Raw genomic sequence first — 22,420 nt, 5'->3', positions numbered from 1 at the left:
TTGTTTTTGTTTGTTGAATTATGCATTGATGACTTGTTCGTTTTATGTGGCTTCCTGCATATTATGCATATCCATATCGGGATTTACACTACTCGGCTTCTTGTCGATATAAAACCTTATGAAATGCATTTTTTATGCTCGCCGAATTATCTCTCTTATTTCTGTCTGCAGTGCCGAGGTCTGCAACTGGTCGGATAATGTCGCGAAAAAGCTGGCGAAGGAAGATATTTGAGTATTTAGTGTGTGTTGGGATATCTATAAATATCCATAAAGATTTTTTTCAATAACTATAAATATCTACAAAGATCTATAAATATCTATGTGTAATAAAACCGTAACCAAATTTAAATAATTAATCTTTATAAATAAATAAATAAAAATATGTATCAATAAATAAATTAAAAGATGAAAGAATGTGTTGGGTAAAGATGTCATGTTTGTGACTTTATATGCAATGCCAGCATGCATAAGCGTGTGTCAGTGCCACAAAAGGACTTAAAAAGTAAAAGAGAATAAAAGCAATTTTTCTGTGTTGATAATAGACGCCAAATATTTGTCAGCACGAAGAGATGTTCATATTAATGGTCACGCGATGTTCAATTGAAAAGCATTTCATGGAAAAATTTATTTTCTTCGTTCCATGTTCATTTAATTTTCAATTAACATTCTAATTGCGATTGCGTTATTTGTTGTTGGCCAGATTGTTCAAAAAGTTTGCTGATTGTGAGAGGATTGAAAAAAATGTTGGCTGTAAGGGTCTGTGTGAAAATTGCTCAATTAAAAAATTATTGAAAGGAAATAAGGAAATACTTTATAAAAACAGAAAATACTTTATAAAACGTCAATTGGCTGACGAAGTAAAATGTTGAAAAAGAATACTACTACTTTAAAATAAAAAAATGTTTAATTAATTGAACTAGAATTTAACTCACCTGGTCGACGAATTCCGACTCGAATGACATCACCACCACCACTACCACCACCACTGTCATCGTCACCAGCTGCAGAATCAGCAGCAACCACAGAGCAACCACGACGGCCACCACCACTCCCACCACAACCACCACAATCATTAACGACTGCAGCAGCAACAACAGCAATAATAATAACTATGATACGGGGAAGGAAATAAAGATGAATCATGAATGATGCTGACGTCACAGTCGCCATGGCAATATATTTAGGCTGCTGATGATGATGATTTCGATAGTATTAATAGTGGAACGTAGTATGATGGAGTGAAGGGGAGAAATCAATAATGCTGTGCATTCCATGTTTCTCTGTGCTGCTTCGAAAGTAATTCACGACATATTCTCATCATTCTGTTGGGTGTTGTTCGATTAGTTAGCTACGAGCATCCAACAGCTACAAGTACCAACAAATTATTGCTGCATCAACCGACCATCTGATACGGGCAGATTCAATTCGAAGGTAGATCGTATCGGTTCCATCGATTTCGCCAAATAACGTTAAGTTTGACTTGAACGCAGCTGAGTGCGAACATCTCAAAAATACTAACAAATGAACCGATGACGAAATTGCGGCGAATACTTAACAGGACGGACGCAAAATTATATATATATATTATTATTATTATTACGGAAATTTATATATATATATATATATATATATAGTTATTTATAATTATTTATTTATTTATCCATTTAATTGGACGCAAAAAATTTCTAATAAATGTTTCCATGCTAATACAACGGCTCTTCGAGTACATACATTTGTATATTGAAACTTGTATACGTACATATACAATACATGTATATACAGACCTATTAAATAAGCAAAATCATTGAGGCAAACAAACATAAAATAAAATTTAGAAGATCTACATTGGATGCAAACTAAATTGCCTGCTGATACTCAGAGAGAATGCTGAACATTAAATGTATGCGCGTCTTGCTCTCTCTTCTATATGCGCGTTTCTTGGAGCTTTAACATTTAATATATTTATATATCTACATAATATCATAGTTATATATACATATATAATTATCTATAAATAAATAAATATATACATATATATATATTTAAACATACATTTTAATATTATATATTTATATAATGTGGTTAGGTTACATAACTCACATATGTTTGTGTCTATATGGCAGGGCATTTTGTGTTTAAATGTATGACGTTTGGGTTTAACGTATGTAATACACTGGTTTGTCTCTTTGTTCATCATCATCATCTGCATATAAACTGCATGCATTGTATTCCTAGAGCCAGATGTAATGTTTGTGTATAATAAATGATTAAACGAATATATTAATAACGCATGTATATATATATATATATATATATATATATATATATATGTAAACATATAAACATGTTATATATTTATATATACATATACATATATATATATATATTATATGTAAAAAGGTAAATATGTTATATATTTGTGTGTATATATATTTGTATTTTTTTTTGTCTAAATCAATATTGGAACATTGAACATTAAAAATAATCCAGTACAGAAAATGAAAAAAGATAGAAAAATTACTTGCGCCATACAGAAGTCGTGTCGAACTTTATAAATCTTAATATTGCAACAAAACTAAACTTTTCTTGTATAAACAAAAATTTTTCTTAAAATATCAGCGATTTACACAATTGAACTTGCATTTATATATGAAACACAAAATGGATTGATGAAATGTTAATTATGGACTGTCCATTAAGGATGCTACGCTATTATAAATTTTTTTGATTCATCCTTTCTCCTTATGGCACACCTTTCCTCTTAACAAACTTCAAAATGAAACATGCACAGACATTCAACATCACAACGGACGCGCTGGTGGCACGCAAGAAACAACAACTTTAGTAGAAAATAAATGTAAAGATAAAATAGCAATAAACTAGTCATGGCGATTAAATCAAAAATTCCACCAATGTGAAAACATCCACTCTTTTGTTAGTCATGAAACATCCATAGTGGCACTTAGATTAAGATCTTTCTGTAACATTATTCAGATTGTTTTAAACGATTTAACAATTTATAAAATCGAAAACTATGAGTGGACGAGTGTTTGGAATTATGCAACTTCTAATGAAGAGACCTAAATTTTTTGTCGATGAACAAATTTGCAGTGCTCGATGTTGATGTTTGCCTGCTGATACTCAGAGAGAATGCTGAACATTAAAAAGAAAATGTATGCACGCATCACTCTACTTTTATATATTTATGTTATAAAATAATAATATAACATATCATTATAAGATAATAATATGTTATAACATAATATGTAATAACATAATAACACATTTTGTTAACACGTGTTAATATAAGTTTTGATAATGTAACTGAATAACATATCAAATTATTTAGTTCAGCGTTTTGCCATCGTAATGTTATCGTAATTCAACAAAGTTTGAAATTCACCTCTTTAAGCTTACATTTTTTAAATCAGCATGTCTCTGAAGTTATATATAACTAATCTACATATGTTAATGTTTATTAATGTTTATTCATTTTTGTGATTTGTACCATGGTTTCCCAATCTTTTTTGCACCGCGCCCCACATCCACATCCATACTCACATCCACACACACATCCACACACACATCCACACACATATACACACACACATCCACACACACATCCACACACATATACACATTCACACACACGCACATACACACAAACGCCCACACACACACGCATACACCAAACGTAGAGACTGGTGCCTTTCGTGTTCAACGTACCTGTGTTAATTTAAAAAGTACATAAACTTTCGATATTTACACAAATGAAAATGAATTCGAAAAGTTAATTAGGAATGGCAGCACATGACAGGCCTGTTGTGGATTTCTTTATTAAACCCAAAATGTCCTTGTCACAGAATCATTTCACTTCTGATCTTTTTAGGCAAGTTTCATCATAGAAAATTCGGGTTAGTCCATCTGACTCCTGTGCAAATTACTTCAAATCTCTTTACATGTAGAAAATGTCGAATATTTCAATCAATTGTTCCGACTACATCCTGAGACTGAACTGTTCAAATATTAAATATGTGCTAATATATTTTTTAAGTATTTTCACAAGTTTATACCTAGATATCTTTTTTTAGTTATTTTCAGTTTTGGCTATTTTTTTTCTTATTTTTAAAGGATTACTATTGCAAAATCTACTCGATCAACAACAAATGGCATTTTCATATGTGTCTACGTTTTATTAAATACTTTTATTGCTCTAGTTCAGGTTTAACAGTCCCATTCTTACTGGCACCCATTTTTCATTTCACACACCTTCACACACACAATCACAACACACGCACACACAAATACACACACGCAAAACAGCAAAACCACATGCCACGTGTTCAGCAAAATGTAAACATTTTTGGAAAGAAATGCATGGATACCATTTAAAAAATTCATTCATGGCATATGTGACATGTAGAGTTTTTCAGTTCACGTGGGTAGAAGTTGAGTTTATTTGAGCCTACAGACTCACGCATCACAGACGGAAAACAGGTCGTGCATCATTTGAAGTAACAGCCAGCAACTGCTTCCTGGCCAGTTTAATTGCAATTAGATGCACCTAATTATTCTCTTTTCCTAAAGCTGTTTCAACCGCAAAAAATTATTGTTGCAATTTTTTACGGTCTAATAAAAACATTGTTACAAAAATTGATACATTTCATTTTTGAAGCTTCACGAATGGCCTTGATAAAATTTGCATTTTTGTTCAAAAGTTTTGGGAGAGATATGAAGTTTAGTGGTAAAATGTGATTGAAGAGATTTGTTGAACTTGTGAAACGTCATGTTGCTACTTTATTAACGCTACCGCATATGAAATAAAATAATTGCTGCAAACGATCGATGACATCAGGAGCTGGCCATCTCCTAGACAACAGTTGAGACGCAAATGGAAATAATAATTCTTATCTACGCTCATTTGAGTTCCAGCGTGTTTGTGAAACAATGGAACTTGTCGCGATTTATGTCCTGTCGTTGCGTACCGGCACCCTCTAACACTGACTGCTTCTTCAAGATAGCGTCATGCACAGCAGCTATTTTAGCGATAAAACGAAAACACGAAAAATTGAAAAATTATACCAACCTTATTTTTTCAACTTTGGCAAATTATTTATGGCAAAACATCCATCAAAACCGATTGTTATTATATTACATTAGTTTAAATTACTCCTAAAATACTACAAACTGGAAGTAAATGATGGACGAGATGTCTCAGTGGGTACTTTGAAATTTGCAGATGATGTTTTCTGCCGTTATAAAAACACACACCCACACACACACACAAGTCAATTATCTCGTAAAGCTGTTGTTATTATTGTTTAAAAAAAGAGTGAACAAAATGAACGTGGAAGAGGTTCACACGCAATCAAAATGAATTGCTTGAAAAGGTGGCAGTAAGCGTGAGGCGACAATTGAAAGATACGATGAAAAATAAACTCTAAGATTTTAAAATAACATTGTTGAAAGGACCATTAAATCTGAAAGCGATAAAAAAATGAAACAGCAAATGAAGGTAAAAAGTAGAGACAGACGAAGAAAGTTGAGACGACACAGAAATACAGTGAATGCGTCTTTTTGTTGGAGTAATTTTGAGCAAATATTGCTCGTACGTGCCACCCTGCTTTTATTTACTTTGATAGTTGAGTTTTGTTTCCATTTTTTTCTTATGCCCATGCAGTTGTCAGTGAACGACTCATCCTGGTTTGTTTACATGTTAATACGATTTCATGGCATGTATGTTAGTATTTTTTAGGATAAAGGCGTGCAGAGATTAACAAACTTCCCTTTTTCAAACTTATTTACGATTCACTATTTCAATTTCTCAACTAAAAACTTTTGAAATTAAATATATTTTCAATGAAAAAAGGTAAACCAAAATGTAATGGCATAAATATATATATATACACCTAGATAAATATTTGGCATTAATTTTAAAAGTAATTTCTCTATTGTGCTATCTCTTATTGTCATGAACGCTCAATCTTGATGTACGCTTCATCTTCAACTTTATTGCCTCCATATTAAGTCTTCCTCAGATATATTAGCCCGCTTTCTTTGAATCACATTGCCATTATGATATATCTCACATCACCATCATGATATATCTCACATCACCATTATGATATATCTCACATCACCATCAAGATATATCTGCATTTGTTAGTTTTGCTCAGTGCAAGTGCATTTAATAACGCATTCCTAATCGTTATGTAGGATATGTTATAAATTATTTACTCTATTCTCTATTTTTCTACAGAATAAAAATTATATCTTCATGGTAAATAATATGTTAAATCTGTTAAAATCTGCCTTTCATTGACGCATGCAAATACATTGGAGCATTTGCGGTGTACGTGTGTGTGTGTATGGTGTACGTGTGTATGTATGTGTGTGTTTGTGTGTGTCTGTGGTGTGTGAAACTGTCGTGACACAAATGATTAACTGAAGATTGAAATGGAACGAATTTTTATTGAAAACTGGATGAATTGTTTGATTGATAGATTCATTTTAGATGAATGAATGAATTATTACTATTTGTCACGTGAGCCAGTGAAATTATATACAGTGTGGCTCAATTGAAACAAGGATAGTCAATAATTTCACTTACTTTCAAAACGCTGGGCTAAATTAAATGACATTTTTGCTGATTGTTTTGCAAGTCTTTAAATTAAAATAATGTAACAAATTTTGTGATATACAATGCTTCAGATTGCCCTGAAATAATAATTTTTACGGTGGGTCTAATTTTGTTGCATTCTGTAAAAATTAAACTCTGTGGAACGCGGAGAGCAGTAAAACAAATGATACAGAATAAGAATCTTTTAACGATTCTGGGCAGCAGTTTTTACATTCGTTCCACTTATGCCATATTTGCATGCCACCAGCAGTTGTTGTCTTGCTTACACCAGTAGCGTTAGCGATAGTTAGGTTTGTTTATTTTAATGCTTACTTGAAGTTTGGTTACAATCATGATGGGTAGAGGCAAGTCTTGATTTGTAAAGTATTTCAAAGAAATAAACTTTAACATTAATCTTTTAGAATAAGATTTAATACTGAAATTCAGATACCAACATTTAATTATGGGACATTAGTAATATAATATTTCAACCCAGGATTAATTAATATTTGATCATACCTGCGATTAACGAGAGTAGTTCGTGAAATTTTGTTGAGTTTAAAATTATTTTAAATTCTGGCAAAAAACAGACAGACAAACGGATAATTGAAAACTAACATAACCATGCATGCATTCATGTTCATTTCCTTCAAAACCAAACAAAAAAGGCTTAAAATGATGTTCACGCGATGTTTACACACGTCACCTACAAATTTTCTTTATTCCTTTCAGTAGTTTTATTTGTTGATATTCTTTTAGGTTTCTTCTTTGAAAATATATTTGATAAAAAAGGAATGTACATATATATACACACAAATTTGCAAACGCATGGACAATATAACTAGGCAATATTAATTTACCGCCATAAAACAAGAAGGCATCACTAATGCATCACAAAATATTGCTTTCATTATAATGGAGCATAATTTAAACAGCAACAGCGGCTTCTTCCAGATAATATTGGAGTGGAGGGAGAAGGAGAGGAGGTGCGTAGGAATTTATGACGTCAATTAGCAGCACCTGCCCACCTACATAGCGGGGATTAATAAGCTACATTGTAGTTCTTACTACAATTTCTCTTTCTTACTTTATGGTTTTTGTTTTTAATAAATATTGATGAATGAATAAATTTTTAAAGAAACGAATAAACAGAGAATCAACAACTAGATGAAATTGTTGTTTGTAAACAATAGAATGTAAATTTTGGTCGTTGAAGGGAAACTTGTAAAAGAAAATTTTTTGTTCACTGAAATCGAATTAAAAAGATATACTATCAATAAACAGTTAACATTCCGATACAAATATGTTTATTGTTTATCTGCTTTAAAAATAATTGTTTTAGATAGAAAGTGATTTTAGCAGCAGAAAAAGTATCGGAAACTCATTTAAAAAAAATCAAATAAACAAAAAAGAAATAGAAAATATGACTTGAAGGAAAAATGTTGCAGAATATTTTTAAATTTGCAGGAAGTTTGGAGTTGATGCAAGGCAATGAATTCCGTTGAAAAGTACGTCTGAAAGAAAGTTCATCGCCTACACGCATGTTGATGATGTTGCGCTGGCTGGCACGTGATGAATGATGATGAAGTGTGGAATGATGTGGTGATTGCAAGCTGATGACAAATGATGGAGAAATTTGGGATGATGTTGTTTACATGAACATTCACGTGTTTTCATTTTAAAACTGCAAATGTTACTTACTTGTTTACAAATGCATACATGTATGAGTCTAAATTTTATAAAGTTTTCCTTAAGTGGTACTTAATTGCACTGGTATCATGTTTTTGTACACGCACGAGCAAATAACACAAAGGATGTTGCACAAAAAACACGAATACGAACACAATCAAGCAAAACATACACACAGCCATTTAGGTAAAACCGTTTGGGTACAAACACAAGTACACAGAGTGACTCACACAATCACACATTTACAGATGTGTGATTGTGTGAGTCACAAACACATTCCCATATTCGAAGGCGTGCAATCACATGTTCATTACCACACATAAAAATTTTCTAGACGGAATCCTCAAATAGAACATGTACACACATACACTCACACGTGCACTCACACACACACTCGCAAACAAGAACACTAAACAAATGCCGACGCCAAACTGAGGCACCGTTTAACAAACGTTCATCACAGCTTCAATAAGAATTCAAGCAAATAAAAAGAACAGATTAATGCGTCAGAGCCTCTTTGGAGTAATGTTGCCTGCAAGTTTGAAAATTCGGCCAAACAATGAATGATGTTAACAAATGATTTTACTGGCTTAACTAGAGTTTTCTGAATAACTCAAAAATAGAAAAGTTTGAAAATTAAACGCATATAAGACATGATTTGAATTAGTTTAAAAAAATTTAGTGTAAAGATTATGAAAATCAAATTGGATAATAATTTTTAATTAATTTGTTAAACAACTCAGACAATTTGCAGAAAAGATTTCAGTGAAATCACACGTAGTTAACAATTATCAATTAAAATAAAATGTAGATTGTCAACTATGATGATGCAAAGATGAAAAACAGAAAATATATTTACTGTGTATGTATAAACAAATGAAGCAACAAGCGAATTTATAAAATAAAATAATGTTGAATCCAAAAATAATGGGTAATAACTACGTGAATAAATGAGCTAACAAATAAAATTAAAAAAATGTATGAAGATGGAGTGAATGAGTGAACAATAATTAGCCGATAAATGGTTAGAATGCAAACAAAATATTAATAACTAAATGACCTATGAATTAATGAATGATTGAATGACTGAAGATGCAAAATTTAACATCAGAACATGACGTTACGAGGTTCTAATTGACTCTTCAAACGTTTCTTCATTTGGTCTTCCAGCGTAACGATATTTTCCTTTCGTCGTGCGTGTTATGTGAATTGCATTACTTTGCATTTCGGCATGACTTTGTTTGTAAATTATCAATTCATTGATTTTGTAAAAAAATTTAATTGACAAATATGCTGATGTAAGTTAAAAAAAAGTTATTAAGTTGCACTTGATTTGGAGGAAACCCATTTTGACGCTTAAGTTTTCGTTTTAAAATTTTTTTCTATCTCGTTTAAACTTTATTTCTAATTTCTCTCAGTTCCAAGTAATTTATTAGGTTAAATAATCTTGTCAAAGCTTAATGAAAGTGGTTTTAAGATTTTTGAACAAACATAAATATTTAAGATAATTGTTTACGAAAAGATCAAAAAATTTTCGTTTCAAAATTATATTTGCTCCGCTTTTTCTCATTTTTTATCGTTCCTATTTTTTTAAGTTTTCAAAAATTCCAGTTTTCTTTTTTAAAACAAATCTTTTTTTATCATAATCTTTTTGTCTGTTTTTTCAACAAATTCTACACTAGTTTAAAAGCAATAAAACTAGTGGCAAAACATTGGAAACAAATAATTCACAAAGTTGGGATGAGCAAGTAGAAAGTAAGCCATGATAGAAAATAATTCACAAACTTCATTTATTCACACGCCTTCAAAATTTTCATTTGCACGGTAAATGAATGTCCATTAACCCGATCAATCAATGTGACGAAAGAAGAGATGTTCTTTAATTATCTCCACCAATACAACATACGTTCGTTCACCCACTCAACATACGTTCGTTCACCAACACAACATACGTTCGTTCACCAACACAACATACGTTCGTTCACTAACAGTACATACGTTCTTTCACCAACACAACATACGCTCGTTCATCACCACAACATACGTGCGTTCACCAACACAAAATACGTTTGCTCACCAACACAACATACGTTCGTTCACCAACACAACATACGTTCGTTCACCAACACAACATACGTTCGTTCACCAACACAAAATACGTTCGTATTATGATGAACAAACTCAGTTCTGGATTACCACAATTCCGGATTACGCTTAAAAAATATTATCTGAGATGCGCAAGCCTCTCATTAATTTCAATGGTGCTGGCAGTGTTGATCGCATCGATTGGTATTAATCTGTTAAAAAACAAACGGACAACTTAGAAGAAGCTATTTTCTTAGAAAATTTTGAATTAAATTCAAAACTATTTTAATTCATATAAAAAATTTTGTTTTGTGATCGTGCAAAATAATTTTGATTGATAAGAAACTAAAACTAAAATTTGTGTTTCTTTAAATGAAAGTTCTTTCTTCTAACATACCTTCCAATATTTTAATCAACAGTTTTATAGTGAAAGAAAAAGACTGAATGCTGGTGATCGTCTGCTTTTGTTAGACTGCTCTGATTTAATCTCGGTTCTTCATCTTCTGAGGCGTTTTATGGCCGCGAGAGAGGAAATGAAAAAGAAAGTAAAGAAAAATCAGGTTAACCACCAATCATTTCAACTGGGTTTTATAAAAAGCAGCAAATTTAAAATAAATTTAGTTTTCAATGTTTCAAGATTAAATTGCGATCCAATTCAACCAATAAATTGCAAGCACTTGCATGACAATTTAAATATTCATCTGAATTAGACGAGTCTTTGAAAACCGCAACCGTTTACGACTAACCGACTGATACTGATGGAAGGAAACAGCAACCGCCCAAAACCGCGCTGACTAAAAATTGCAACCACGTCAACCAAAGTCGCAAAAAATTAGGAAGATTATTGTTGAACTGTACAAAATAAAATTTATAAGAACAATTGTAGCAATTGAGCAAGCATTTTAATTTGGATATAATTATGAAACAAATAAATGCACTGATTAACCATACATCCTCATTATCTTAATCATTCTCATCAGTAAAAAGTTTACCTTATGCGTGTAAAACACTAACATATACTAAACTAAACAGACTTGACAACAACACTAACCAAAGTAAATTGTAGTCAGAGACGCTTTCGAAAGATTTTTATCAAAATCAGTCAATAGTTTGCAAAAATTTTGTAATAAAATTTGGACTGGAAAAATAAATCTGTCAAATTTTGTACAAAAATAATGGTTTTAAATAGTAGGTAAAACTAAAAAATGTGCGATACGGAAAAGAAGCTGCCATTTTTTTTAAACCAAATTTAATCTCCTCTCAAGAATTTGTGGTCACACTATTAATTTTATTATACAATGTGTCACTGTGTTTAATTCATTATCCACAAAGTTATTTAATATGGTATCTAAGTTTTCTCATCAAACATCGAATCATGACTCTTGCGATTAATAAAAAATTATTTCAAAAACAACGAGCTTACGCCTAAAAAGTGTTTGAAAATATATATTTAAAAATTATTGCAATGGTTTTTACAAAATATTAGTTTTTTATGGTTATTTTATTATTTACTAAGCCTTTTTTTGAACAGGTAGGTTTATTCATGATAATAAAAATATCATGAAAATGATACCTGAAAAAGCAATGCCTTTAACTATATCAGATTTCATAAAGTTGAAATGCCAAAAATTATTTATACGTATTAATTATGAAAAGCAACTCAAATAAGTTTTCAGTTGACATTTAAAAGCACCAAAAGTTGAACATTTTCGATTATAAAGAGGTAGCTGATTCCAACTTGAGCATCCATGTTAACAGATATTTCTCTCCAGCAGTCTGCTCCGACATCTCACTTGTACCTACTCTTTTGCCGGCCCACCTCAGCGAGGATTTCAGCTGGACATCTTCAGCGCGGTCTATAGTGTGCAACAGTTTGAAGATCGAACAACGAGATTTTAATTAATAACTTTGTAAACTAATAATATTTTTAATTTATTAAAAACGTCATTATTATTAATGTTACTTTTATAAGTAATCAACTAAAAACATTTTTTTGGGCTATATAGGGAGTAATTAGACACCCTTCGATGTTAAAGTCACCAATTGAAAAAAGTTTGTGTCCATTTGCAAGATAGTTTAGTATTGTTTCCACCTACTCAATAAATACAACAAAATCGGACGAGGATGTTCAGTAAGCATTCGTAACAATGAATGATACTTTTGCATTCATAATATTAATGATTTCTTTAGTAATTGATTCATAGATTGTGTCATCTTTAAAGGAAATATCCTTTCTAGTAATATACTTAATTGTGTCTCTAACAAAAAAGCCACGCCCCTTCCAATACCATCAACTCAATTCTAGTTTACGAATCGGAAATCATTGAGTGAATTTATTAAGTCATTTCCAGAATTCAGCCAACTTTCGACACAAACATAAAATAACGAATGAAATCTCAATATCCCGTAGCAACAATTTTAGATCGTCCATCTAATGTATGAGACTTCGGCAATTTAGACCAAGCAAATTGAAATGTGAGTTGATAGAAGGTGATAACAATTTCATCAACTTGGGTTCGTAATGTTGGCAGCGATAGAAAGACGCCTTAAATTCACTAAAAATATCATAACGATCATCAAAATGTTGAACATAAACTCGTTTAAAAATAAGTTATTTAATTGTCTTTTTGTTGAATTAAACCTGACGCATCAACGTTGAATAAATTTTTTTGAACATTTCAATTCAATACATTTTTACATTTTTTTCCATTTAAATTATCAATCTACTAAAATATTTACACCTTAATTCAGAATTTTTCAAATCCATAATAAAAATGAATTTCGGTTTGGAATAGCATTAATTGGGAGAACAAATGCAATGAACAGATGAAATCTTTTAGTTATTAAGAATGATGTGATTCGTATTAACAATAGAACATCCATCTCCTTCTCTCTCTCAATATTTCATAACATTTCTTTGATGACTTTATGCTTCAACTCCTTAATAAATTGCTCCATTATGAATAATTACCATCTACTATTCTGCGTCGATTCATTGCGTTTCTAAACAGTTTTAGAAATAATGTTTTAATTTACAAAATATTTTAGAAGATGAAAAAAATTTTTAAGTACATATTCTGAATGAAAATTTTTTCCTGGATAGAAACCCGTCAACTTGAATCGCCGCTCTGTAATTACATCTCGTTAAAACCTGGTGATGTTTATTAAGAAAGTTAAAACCCAAAATATTAATATGCAGTTTGTATTTTACGCATAAATTATTCTATTTTGTTAATTTTAATATTTTTATTCATTGTTGCCGAGAAAGATCAGGACAGTTTATTTTACTACTGCCGATTGAAAAAATTGAAATGTCTAATAAATGATGTTTGTTGCAAAATGTAAACTGGCTCAAGTGAACGAACATACAAAAGTCACCATTCAAATAATAAAAATTTATCTTACATTCAAGTTCAATATTGTCAAATGTTCCCGATACACAATAATTATTATAATGGAGAAACGCTTATAAAATCAATTGAAATCCGACTGTATAGGTGAGTGATGAAACAAAATGATTAGAGGCATCTATGTCAATTGAAAGTATTTTCAAGGTCTGGTAAGAAATAGATTAAATAATGATTTCAAACAACTTGAATAACTTGACTACAAAAATTGAATTAACGGGGAATGAAATTCAAAATTTAATTAGCAAACTGCTGGCAAATGTTTATGTACAATGGAATTATTAAAGTTGAAGTCATTTGAATGTGTGCGACAAGAAAATTAAATGAGCGGAACATGAAAACTTTTCAAGAATGTTGCAGAGGGTCTTCGAATATGATGGGCTGCAACAATTTCTGAGGTTTCGATGGCTGAATGAATGTTGAAAACTGAAAATTTTGTTGAGAGTTTTGTTGAAGGTGTGGAAAAATTTGTTGTGAAAATTCAACTGCTTGCTGTGTTTTTTCGTTGCAAGGAAATGGCGAATCTGTGAGTTTTTGTTGAATTGTTGAGTTATCGGCATGTGGAAACGTTGAAATAATTTTCTTATTAGATACAGGCATTTGATATTGTTGAAAAAAAGACATCTTTTGTTGCTGTCTTAAATTGGATGGATGAGTTGAATTTTGTTGAAATTCATGCGATCTACTTTGCTGTTGGTTAAAAGTTGATTGTTGATGGTTTGCTGTTGACAGAAGTTGTTGTTGTTGTTGATGATCGTTTTGTTGTTTTTGTTGCAGTTTCATGTGGATGTGAGTTGCTATCAAGGATGGGAGGGCCTCGATTTGAGCCTGAGTTTTGAATGAATTCAGTCATCTGTTTGTCTATTTACTCCTACTAAGTAAATGATGGCAGTATTAAATTAATTTTTGTAATAAATTTAGCTGAAGTTAAATAAAATGCAAACTTGTATTCAACATAATTTTATAAAAAAGGTTGTTCTGTAATCTATTTATACCAGGCATTAGATAATTTATGATAAATTTTATTTCATCTTATTGGTAAAAAATCCACGATTACATTTCAACAATGAATGTTTTTAAAATTACTAAGCTTTTTAATCAATTTGATAAAATTTGCTATAATGAGTTTGATAGGTTTTGTTGAAGATTCAAGTAAAACAAAACAAAATGAAATAAAATTTTATGAAGTGATTTATCGTTATAATTTCAAATAAAATTTTTTTGAAAAGTGAATTCTATGTATCTAAAAAATTAAAGATTTTATTCTTAATAAAAACCAGACTGATTTTTTTATAATTTCAGAGCAAACAGATAAATTTTCAGATAAATTTCACAATTTATGTGCAATCGCGAAAATGCCATTTTGCAGTGCCCAATTATCATTTATATTTTCAAAACTAACAGACTGTACGTGTTAAATTAATTTTCTTGCTGGAAATAACAACAACGTTCAACTACAAATAAAAGCCAGATGAACATGAAACATATATAGCGTGTTAGCCAGAGGACTAGAACCGCCGACGTAATCATTTAGTTGGTGCTATTTGTTGACATGCCTCGAAGAAACGATGAATAAATTAATGCTATTTGTTGCAGAACATAATAGGTTGGTCAAAAACATCACGATGATGTATTTGCATGTATTATATTTGTTAATTTTTGTATTGAGTCTCTGATGAAGATGAAATGTCTCGTGCTGAATATTTGCAAGATGATGCGAAGTTGCCCGTAGCGATGTGTGGCAATTAAATTAAACAATCACAATAATCAACGGTGATGTTCATCGTTATAGAGTGATCCTAACAAGTCATTTACTACGATAGCATATTAAAACTTAATTAAAACTTAAATCCTAAATGTTGAAAAAAAAACAATTGCATTATGATTTTGTTTATATTTTCAATTTGTTCGTCAGGATTACTATAGTTTTTGATGGTATATTAGATTGACCGGGTTCAAATGCTGTCTTCCACCCAAAATTTTAAAGAATATATAAGCATTGTTGGTGCCATGGCATTTGGTAATTGCAACTAGATGCTGCAAAAGAGGTGGCGTGAATGTTCTACACTGTGCAGACATCGGCACAAAAGTTAATTCGCAATTAAGCAAACAACAATTTTTTTTAAAATTTCATTAATTTTTTGGACAGGTTTCTTTTAGCTTTTTGCACGTTCAATTTCTCGTTTCTTCGTAATGTTTATAAATAAATGATTGCGTAACATTTCAAAAACTTTGCAGTGTGTCTGCTTCATTTTCAACATACAGGGTAGCTTGTAAATATTTAATGAGAACATATGAAAATTTGATCAAATGTTTGTTAACATGAGTGAAACATTTGGGCAGCAGAAGAAATGACATGTTGGAAAGAAATGTAATATTTGAAAAGAAGAAAAGATGAATGTTGGACTCTCGCGAGAGCACTTTACTTATAAATAATGTCAAACGTAGTAATAACTATGCAGAATACTGCCTAGAATGATTGGGAATAGAAAGATTTGCTTCTATATGCATTGTCGTGCCATGTGAGCCAATTAATTGCTTCGTTCATCAATAAAGTCAGCCTGCCTGCATTAGATTAAAGGTTTGATTTCTAATTTTAAAATCTAGAGTCCAATTTATCCAAATAACGAACAGTTTGTGATATGACCAGAGTCTACAAAATTTGCAATTGCATTATAAGGTTTTATAATGTTATTTTGCAATTAAAGGTTTCTTATTATTTGTTAATTCAATTTGTGGTGTTTTCTGGTGTTGGAACGTGATGTCAGTTAATTTAAAAAAAACCTGGTTTGGTTAAATTTTAACTTACATGCTAAAAAATAAGTACACTATAAATCAAACACAGATGCAAGTCCCGTTCAATATAAAATTCAATAATAATTAAATGATAACACTATCGCTCTATTACTATTGAAGAATTTAAAATAGTAAGAATTGGAATAAATTGGAAAACCCCAGAAATTGCGTAAAATAAATTGGAAGAATAAAAGATGTAGAAGAAGTAAAAGAAGAGAGCGAAGAGGAAAAAAGCGAGAGATGGAGAAGAAAGGAGTGGAATGGAAAGAAATGTATTAAACACAAAAGAATTCTCGTTTGAAAGACGATTTACAATGCGGAAGGTTTTAATGTGATTCAGCCAATATCTCACATAAATAAACTTTCGTTTATTGCTTTTGTATATTAGTATGCTTTGCATGACTTTGTCGTTAGAGTCAGCTGAAGATATATCTTCTTTCTATTTGCGGTTGATTCTTCTATCTATTTACACATCTATCCATCTATCCATCCATCCATCCATCCATCCATCCATCCATCCATCCATCCATCCATCCATCCATCCATCCATCCATCCATCCATCCATCCATCCATCCATCCATCCATCCATCCATCCATCCATCCATCCATCCATCCATCCATCCATCCATCCATCCATCCATCCATCCATCCATCCATCCATCCATCCATCCATCCATCCATCCATCCATCCATCCTTCAAATTTTCGTACTGGTAAAAGCAAGTATCATGAAATTTATTCTAATTTTCATATGTTTTCAATAATTGAATGGGGCAGTAAATATAAATGAGACGGCTCTTGGAAAACCATTCCAATCTTGCAAGGATTTCAAACTCAAATTCAGACTAATGTTTCAATCGAGATAACTTAATGAAATGAATTTGTTTTGCAGCAATGGTTTTTTCACATTTTCGAAGCTTTTTACCAAACGCGAGTTTATTGTTGAAAAGTTGGCATCGTATAGCATGTTAACATCGTAATTTAATTGTAACTAGAAGAATTATCCAAACGAAAAATTCACTGTAACTCCAAAAATCCAGAAATGTTTTTCGATTATTTAATAGTTTAAGATATAAAATCTAATGTAAACTGTTTAAAATCATTTAACCCGAAGCAAAGAATAGTTATAAATAATAAACAAACAATGAAGAAGTGTTTTAATTAAATGAACAAACAAACAAACAAACCAATATACAAACAAATAAATAAGCAAATTAATTAATTAATTAATATTTAAATAAATAAATAATTAGATAAAAAGAATGATGAACTTGTAGCTGAAGCAATTGTGGCTCGAATCTGTCTGCCTTGTTCTCCAGCAACAGTTGACGGGCGCTCATCTCGACCACAGTCTCCAAGATGTTGCTTTGTGTCTGTTGTTGTTGGGTTTGTATAGTGTTGTTGGGTTATATGGTGTTGTTGCTGGATCTTATGGTGTTGCTGTTGTTGGGTTTTATGTAGTTGCTGGGTTTTATTTAGTTTTTTTGTTGTGTTGTGTTTGTGTTGGTTGCAAGTGTGTGTTATTACAATTTTTTTTGTTGCTGCTTGTCCGTGTTCTCTCTTCAGTTCCTACGTGAATGTGCTGTTGTTGTTGTTCCTCCGGTTGTTGACTTCCTATAGAGTTGGTACTCTGGCTCTAATATTGGTGAGGTCTGATTCACTCAAACTTGTGTTGAATGCATTAGATGGGTGCATTGTATTCATGTTAAATGTTTTTTAATATTCTTAATTTTGTTTTTATTATTTTGTTGTAAATTGAGAAAAGTTTAATAACAAATTTTTTTTTCGTAAATTTGTACCAGATGTAAAGCGTTTCGTTTCAGCAATCGATAGAAGCGTCATTATATGAATGAATGTATACACGCGCGCATGTTTGTTGTTTGCCTGCCACATAGATCCAGCAGTACGCAGATGGCATGCATGTAAACAAGAGAGACTCAGTTGAGTGCAGGCACGGAGATCAAGTGAATCAACTCTAATCTGCTAACCAATCAGGTGCCGTACTTACGATGACGACGATACAATTCATGAATAATTTGTGAGATAATGTGGCTGATGGTGGAGAGTTGCATGCTGGCTGGTTTACTTTTATCTCTTCATCTTCAATGAATCATCTGGCATGACGTTTTACAATTGACAAACATGCGTGTATGCCATTGTTGGGTTTTCGTGAATATGTGTGTATGTGAACGTGCGTATGTCTTGTTCCTTGCGAATGTATGTGTGTGCGATACTGTGCTTTGCTTGCAGGATGTGTGTGCTGTGCGAGCGAATGAAGCAGTGTCTATGTTATTATACGATGTGTCCAGGTTCATTTACACCATATTAATAATTACACCATACACAGAATCTTTTCAACGCTGAAATTTATAGTCTGCATGTTTTTGTGCAAACGTAAGCAAATTGCAAATATTCATGCACATTATGCGTATTATACGTATTATGTGTATGCATGCATGTATGTATGTATATGCATGTATGTATGTGTTTGATTGTGCATGTATATACTTATGTATTTATGTGTATGCATTGTATGTTTATGTATTTATGCATAAATACATGTGTGAGCAGTTTATAGTTTACAGATAAGTATGTCTGTGCATATTATCGTACGCACGCATGTAAGTGGGTTTATGCTGTTTGCGCGTGTGCTGTGCGTGTTATCAAGAGTATGGGAGAATGACTTGCGTGAAAGCGAGTACGTGTGTTATTGCCATTGCTATAACGGAGCCCCATCAACTACGGTTAAGATGATGATGATGATTGTGGTGGTGATGATGATTGTGGTGGTGATGATTGTGGTGATGACTGTGATGGTGATTGTGATGATAATGGTTGTGATGGGGATAACAATGACAAATGTAATGATGGTAACGATGGTGGTGATATAGGCGGAAACTGTGATGATGAACTAAACATGGGATGATGATGTTCAGGCCTGCGTGAGTGTGTGTGCTTGAGAATTTAATGATTATAAATGTTTGGCGATTTGTGTGTGAACGTTTCACTTGTTTATAAGTGTGGTGTGTGTTGTTGTGACGTTGTGATGATGTCTTTTTTGTTGTTGTGTTAAATGTTGTGTTGATTTTGTGTTGCTAAGGTGTTTAGTTGTGTTGTCAAATTATTGTTTTGTTGTTGTATGAATGTTTGTTGTTGCTGTCTGAATGTCTGATGTTGATGTTTTAAGAATGTTTTTTGTTGATGTTGTAGTCCGAGTGTTGTCGGAATGTTTGTTGTTGACGTTGCCTGGATGTTTGTTGTCGTTGTTTGTCTGAATATTCGTGTTGTTGTTGTCTTAACGTTTGTTGTTGTCTGAATGTTTGTTTTTGTTGTTGTTGTCTGAATGTTTGTTTTTGTTGTTGTTGTCTGAATGTGTGTTGTTGTTTTCTGAATGTTTGTTGTTGTTTTCTGAATGTTTGTTGTTGTTTTTTGTCTGAACGTTCATTGTTGTTGTTGTCTAAATGTTTGTTGTTGTTGTCTGAATATTTGTTGTGGTTGTTTGTTTTAATGTTTGCTAGTTGTTATTGTTGTTTTAGTCTGAATGTTTGTTGTTGTTTTAGTTGGGTTTTTTGCTCGATGATAATTTACCCCAATGTTGTTGTTCACAATTTTACGGATAGCTGACTGCATCGCCAATGTTAATGGAATGTTTGATGGATCATTCGTCAGAAAGCATGCAAATAATCGTTAGAAACACTTCACGTTAATTTGAGTATCATGCAACAGCCATCGCATCATTTCTATTTTTTCTCGCGGATGTCGTCGTCGTCACGCTAGTTGTCAGTGTTGTTGTTGTTGATGTCTTCAATGTAGTTGTTATTGTTGATGTTTTTGTGTTGTAGTTGTTGATGATGATTTTAATGCTGTAGTTGTTGATGTACTTTATGTTGTGGTAGTTGATGTTTTCAATGTTGTTGTTGTTGATGATTTTAATGTTGTGGTTGTTGATATGCCAAACAAGAAGTTAATCACAATGACAACATGACGGCTGATATAATATATATATATATAATGAATGATGATTCAGGGTTTAACAAGATGATGACGAATAGTGATGAATAAAATATCATAATAGATAATAATAAAGATGATATTTTGAATAAAATCTGATAAAAATTGAGATTAATAATGATGGGTTGATGAAACCACCCCAAACTAACTTTAGCCATATCGATGAGAGAGTTCGTGCTGTCGTTCAACTTTCTCTGCTCCATCTTTACCTGACGCAAACTGCCGATCGGTCGACGTGATGATTTATGTTTAGAATTTAATTTTAATCCACTCTAACCTTTTCAAAATTAATTTTAATCATTAAAATAGATATATTCTGTTAATTTTATACTGGATATAAAGATAGCAGTAGAGTTATTGGCTCTGAATGCTTTGAGAACTTAACAAAAATGGGTATTTTCGAATTTTTATTTTTCTTTTCAAATATTTGGCTGCGTGAAAATGCGACTTTTAATTCTTTTTCAATTTTTTTTTAATTTGTTTGATATGAGTTTAACTGAGTACTCGACAAATAACTTTCTCTCGTAAGCTGTGTTGCACTGAACACGTTCACATTAAGTCGGTTGAGTTTTGCTCTTGTAAGAAAATCAATTTGTTAGAAAATGCCGATGATTTGAAAATTTGAAGGATTTATAACGGTCATTATGAATAAAAACATTTAAAATTGAAATAATCATTGAAAAATAATTACTTTGAAAAAAATGTTGACTTTTAAACGTATTTTTGAAAGATTAATTAGAATAAAAATGATTTTAAAATGAAAAAAGTAGAAGAAATTTGTTTTATATTTGAAGCTTCTCTTTTAATAAACATCAACATAAAACAAACTGCGACTAAATAAAGTATAATAAAAATAAAATAAATCCAACTTTAATGAGCATGTAATAAAAAATGGCTTTCAGACAGAAAGGACGAACCTGTGTATAGCCTGCAGGAACTTTCGTTGGTGCGTCCTTACCCTTTCGCATTTGACCTTCTTTGCAAGGGTGGTGTGTTTGTAGATCAGCCAGGTTTCACGCAAAACATTGGCTGCCGCGTTCTTCAACTGTAATATTTCAAAAGATACTTTAATAATAAAATTATAATTAATTTAAAATAATCATTCATTTTTAATAATAATAATATTAATTATTATTTAATTATTATTCTAAATCTAGTTTGCTTGTTTAAAAATAAAATGATTTTTAAACAAAATATTTTGGAAAGATTGAAAATTGTCGAGTTTTGGTGATTTTCATTTTTTGTTTTATCTATTATTTATTTTATGAGCTTGAATGAAAGTGGAGTTCATAAAAAATTTGAAAAAATTTGTTAACATTTCAAACACAACGCTTGGATAATTAACTTTGATGTTAGTAATTAGATAATAATTGGGCATCTTGTAGATTTAAAATTATCGAAACTTTAACATTTCTTTTTTCTTCCTGATTGGGTAAGTGGTCCGTTGGGCCCTCTGGTCAGTTGTGTTAAATAAAATAAAAAATAATGTAATGTAAGTATAAATAACATGACAAAACTGAGTGCGGTTATGAAAAATGTATAGTGTTTATTGCATTTGATGTTGAATGAAGGTTTGTTTCGTTCTGATTTTACACCACTCTGGTCGTATTTATGTACTTATTGCCGGCAAGGTCATTCTTTGCTTTAATTATTTATTCATTGGTTTATTAACTCCATTATATTTTCATTCTTTCATTAATTAACTGATTCAATCAATTTTTCATTCATTTGTTCTTGCTATCATTTATTGTTTATAATTTTTTATTTTTGAACTTATTTTGTACTCATACAATAAACTTTTTATTTTATTTTT

The 22,420-nt window shown here is 31.4% G+C and overlaps 2 protein-coding genes across 2 annotated transcripts in view; one reads left to right on the top strand and one right to left on the bottom strand.

Moving 5' to 3' along the window:
• Window positions 1–7,534: 7,534 nt before the first annotated feature.
• HELRODRAFT_167667 (hypothetical protein) lies at window positions 7,535–12,296 on the top strand (the record flags this gene model as incomplete). The annotated part of the gene is made up of 4 exons (XM_009013414.1): window positions 7,535–7,605; window positions 8,487–8,613; window positions 9,991–10,063; window positions 12,115–12,296. The coding sequence occupies 4 exons, from the start codon at window positions 7,535–7,537 to the stop codon at window positions 12,294–12,296; spliced, it is 453 nt and encodes a 150-aa protein (XP_009011662.1).
• A 5,571-nt stretch (window positions 12,297–17,867) lies between these two features.
• HELRODRAFT_119254 (hypothetical protein) overlaps window positions 17,868–22,420 on the bottom strand; it is a gene marked incomplete at both ends in the record, with an annotated part of 34,760 nt that continues 30,207 nt past the window's right edge. The window contains 3 exons of the mRNA XM_009013413.1: window positions 17,868–17,969; window positions 20,757–20,826; window positions 21,525–21,652. Coding sequence (XP_009011661.1) covers window positions 17,868–17,969; window positions 20,757–20,826; window positions 21,525–21,652 — 300 coding nt within the window. The remainder of the gene's footprint in view (window positions 17,970–20,756; window positions 20,827–21,524; window positions 21,653–22,420) is intronic.

Source organism: Helobdella robusta, assembly GCF_000326865.2.
Source record: "Helobdella robusta unplaced genomic scaffold HELROscaffold_12, whole genome shotgun sequence".
In the NCBI taxonomy this organism is placed as follows: Eukaryota; Metazoa; Annelida; class Clitellata; order Rhynchobdellida; family Glossiphoniidae; genus Helobdella; species Helobdella robusta.
The sequence above is the reverse complement of the archived record's forward strand: the minus strand, read 5'-3'. Positions and strand labels throughout refer to the sequence as shown.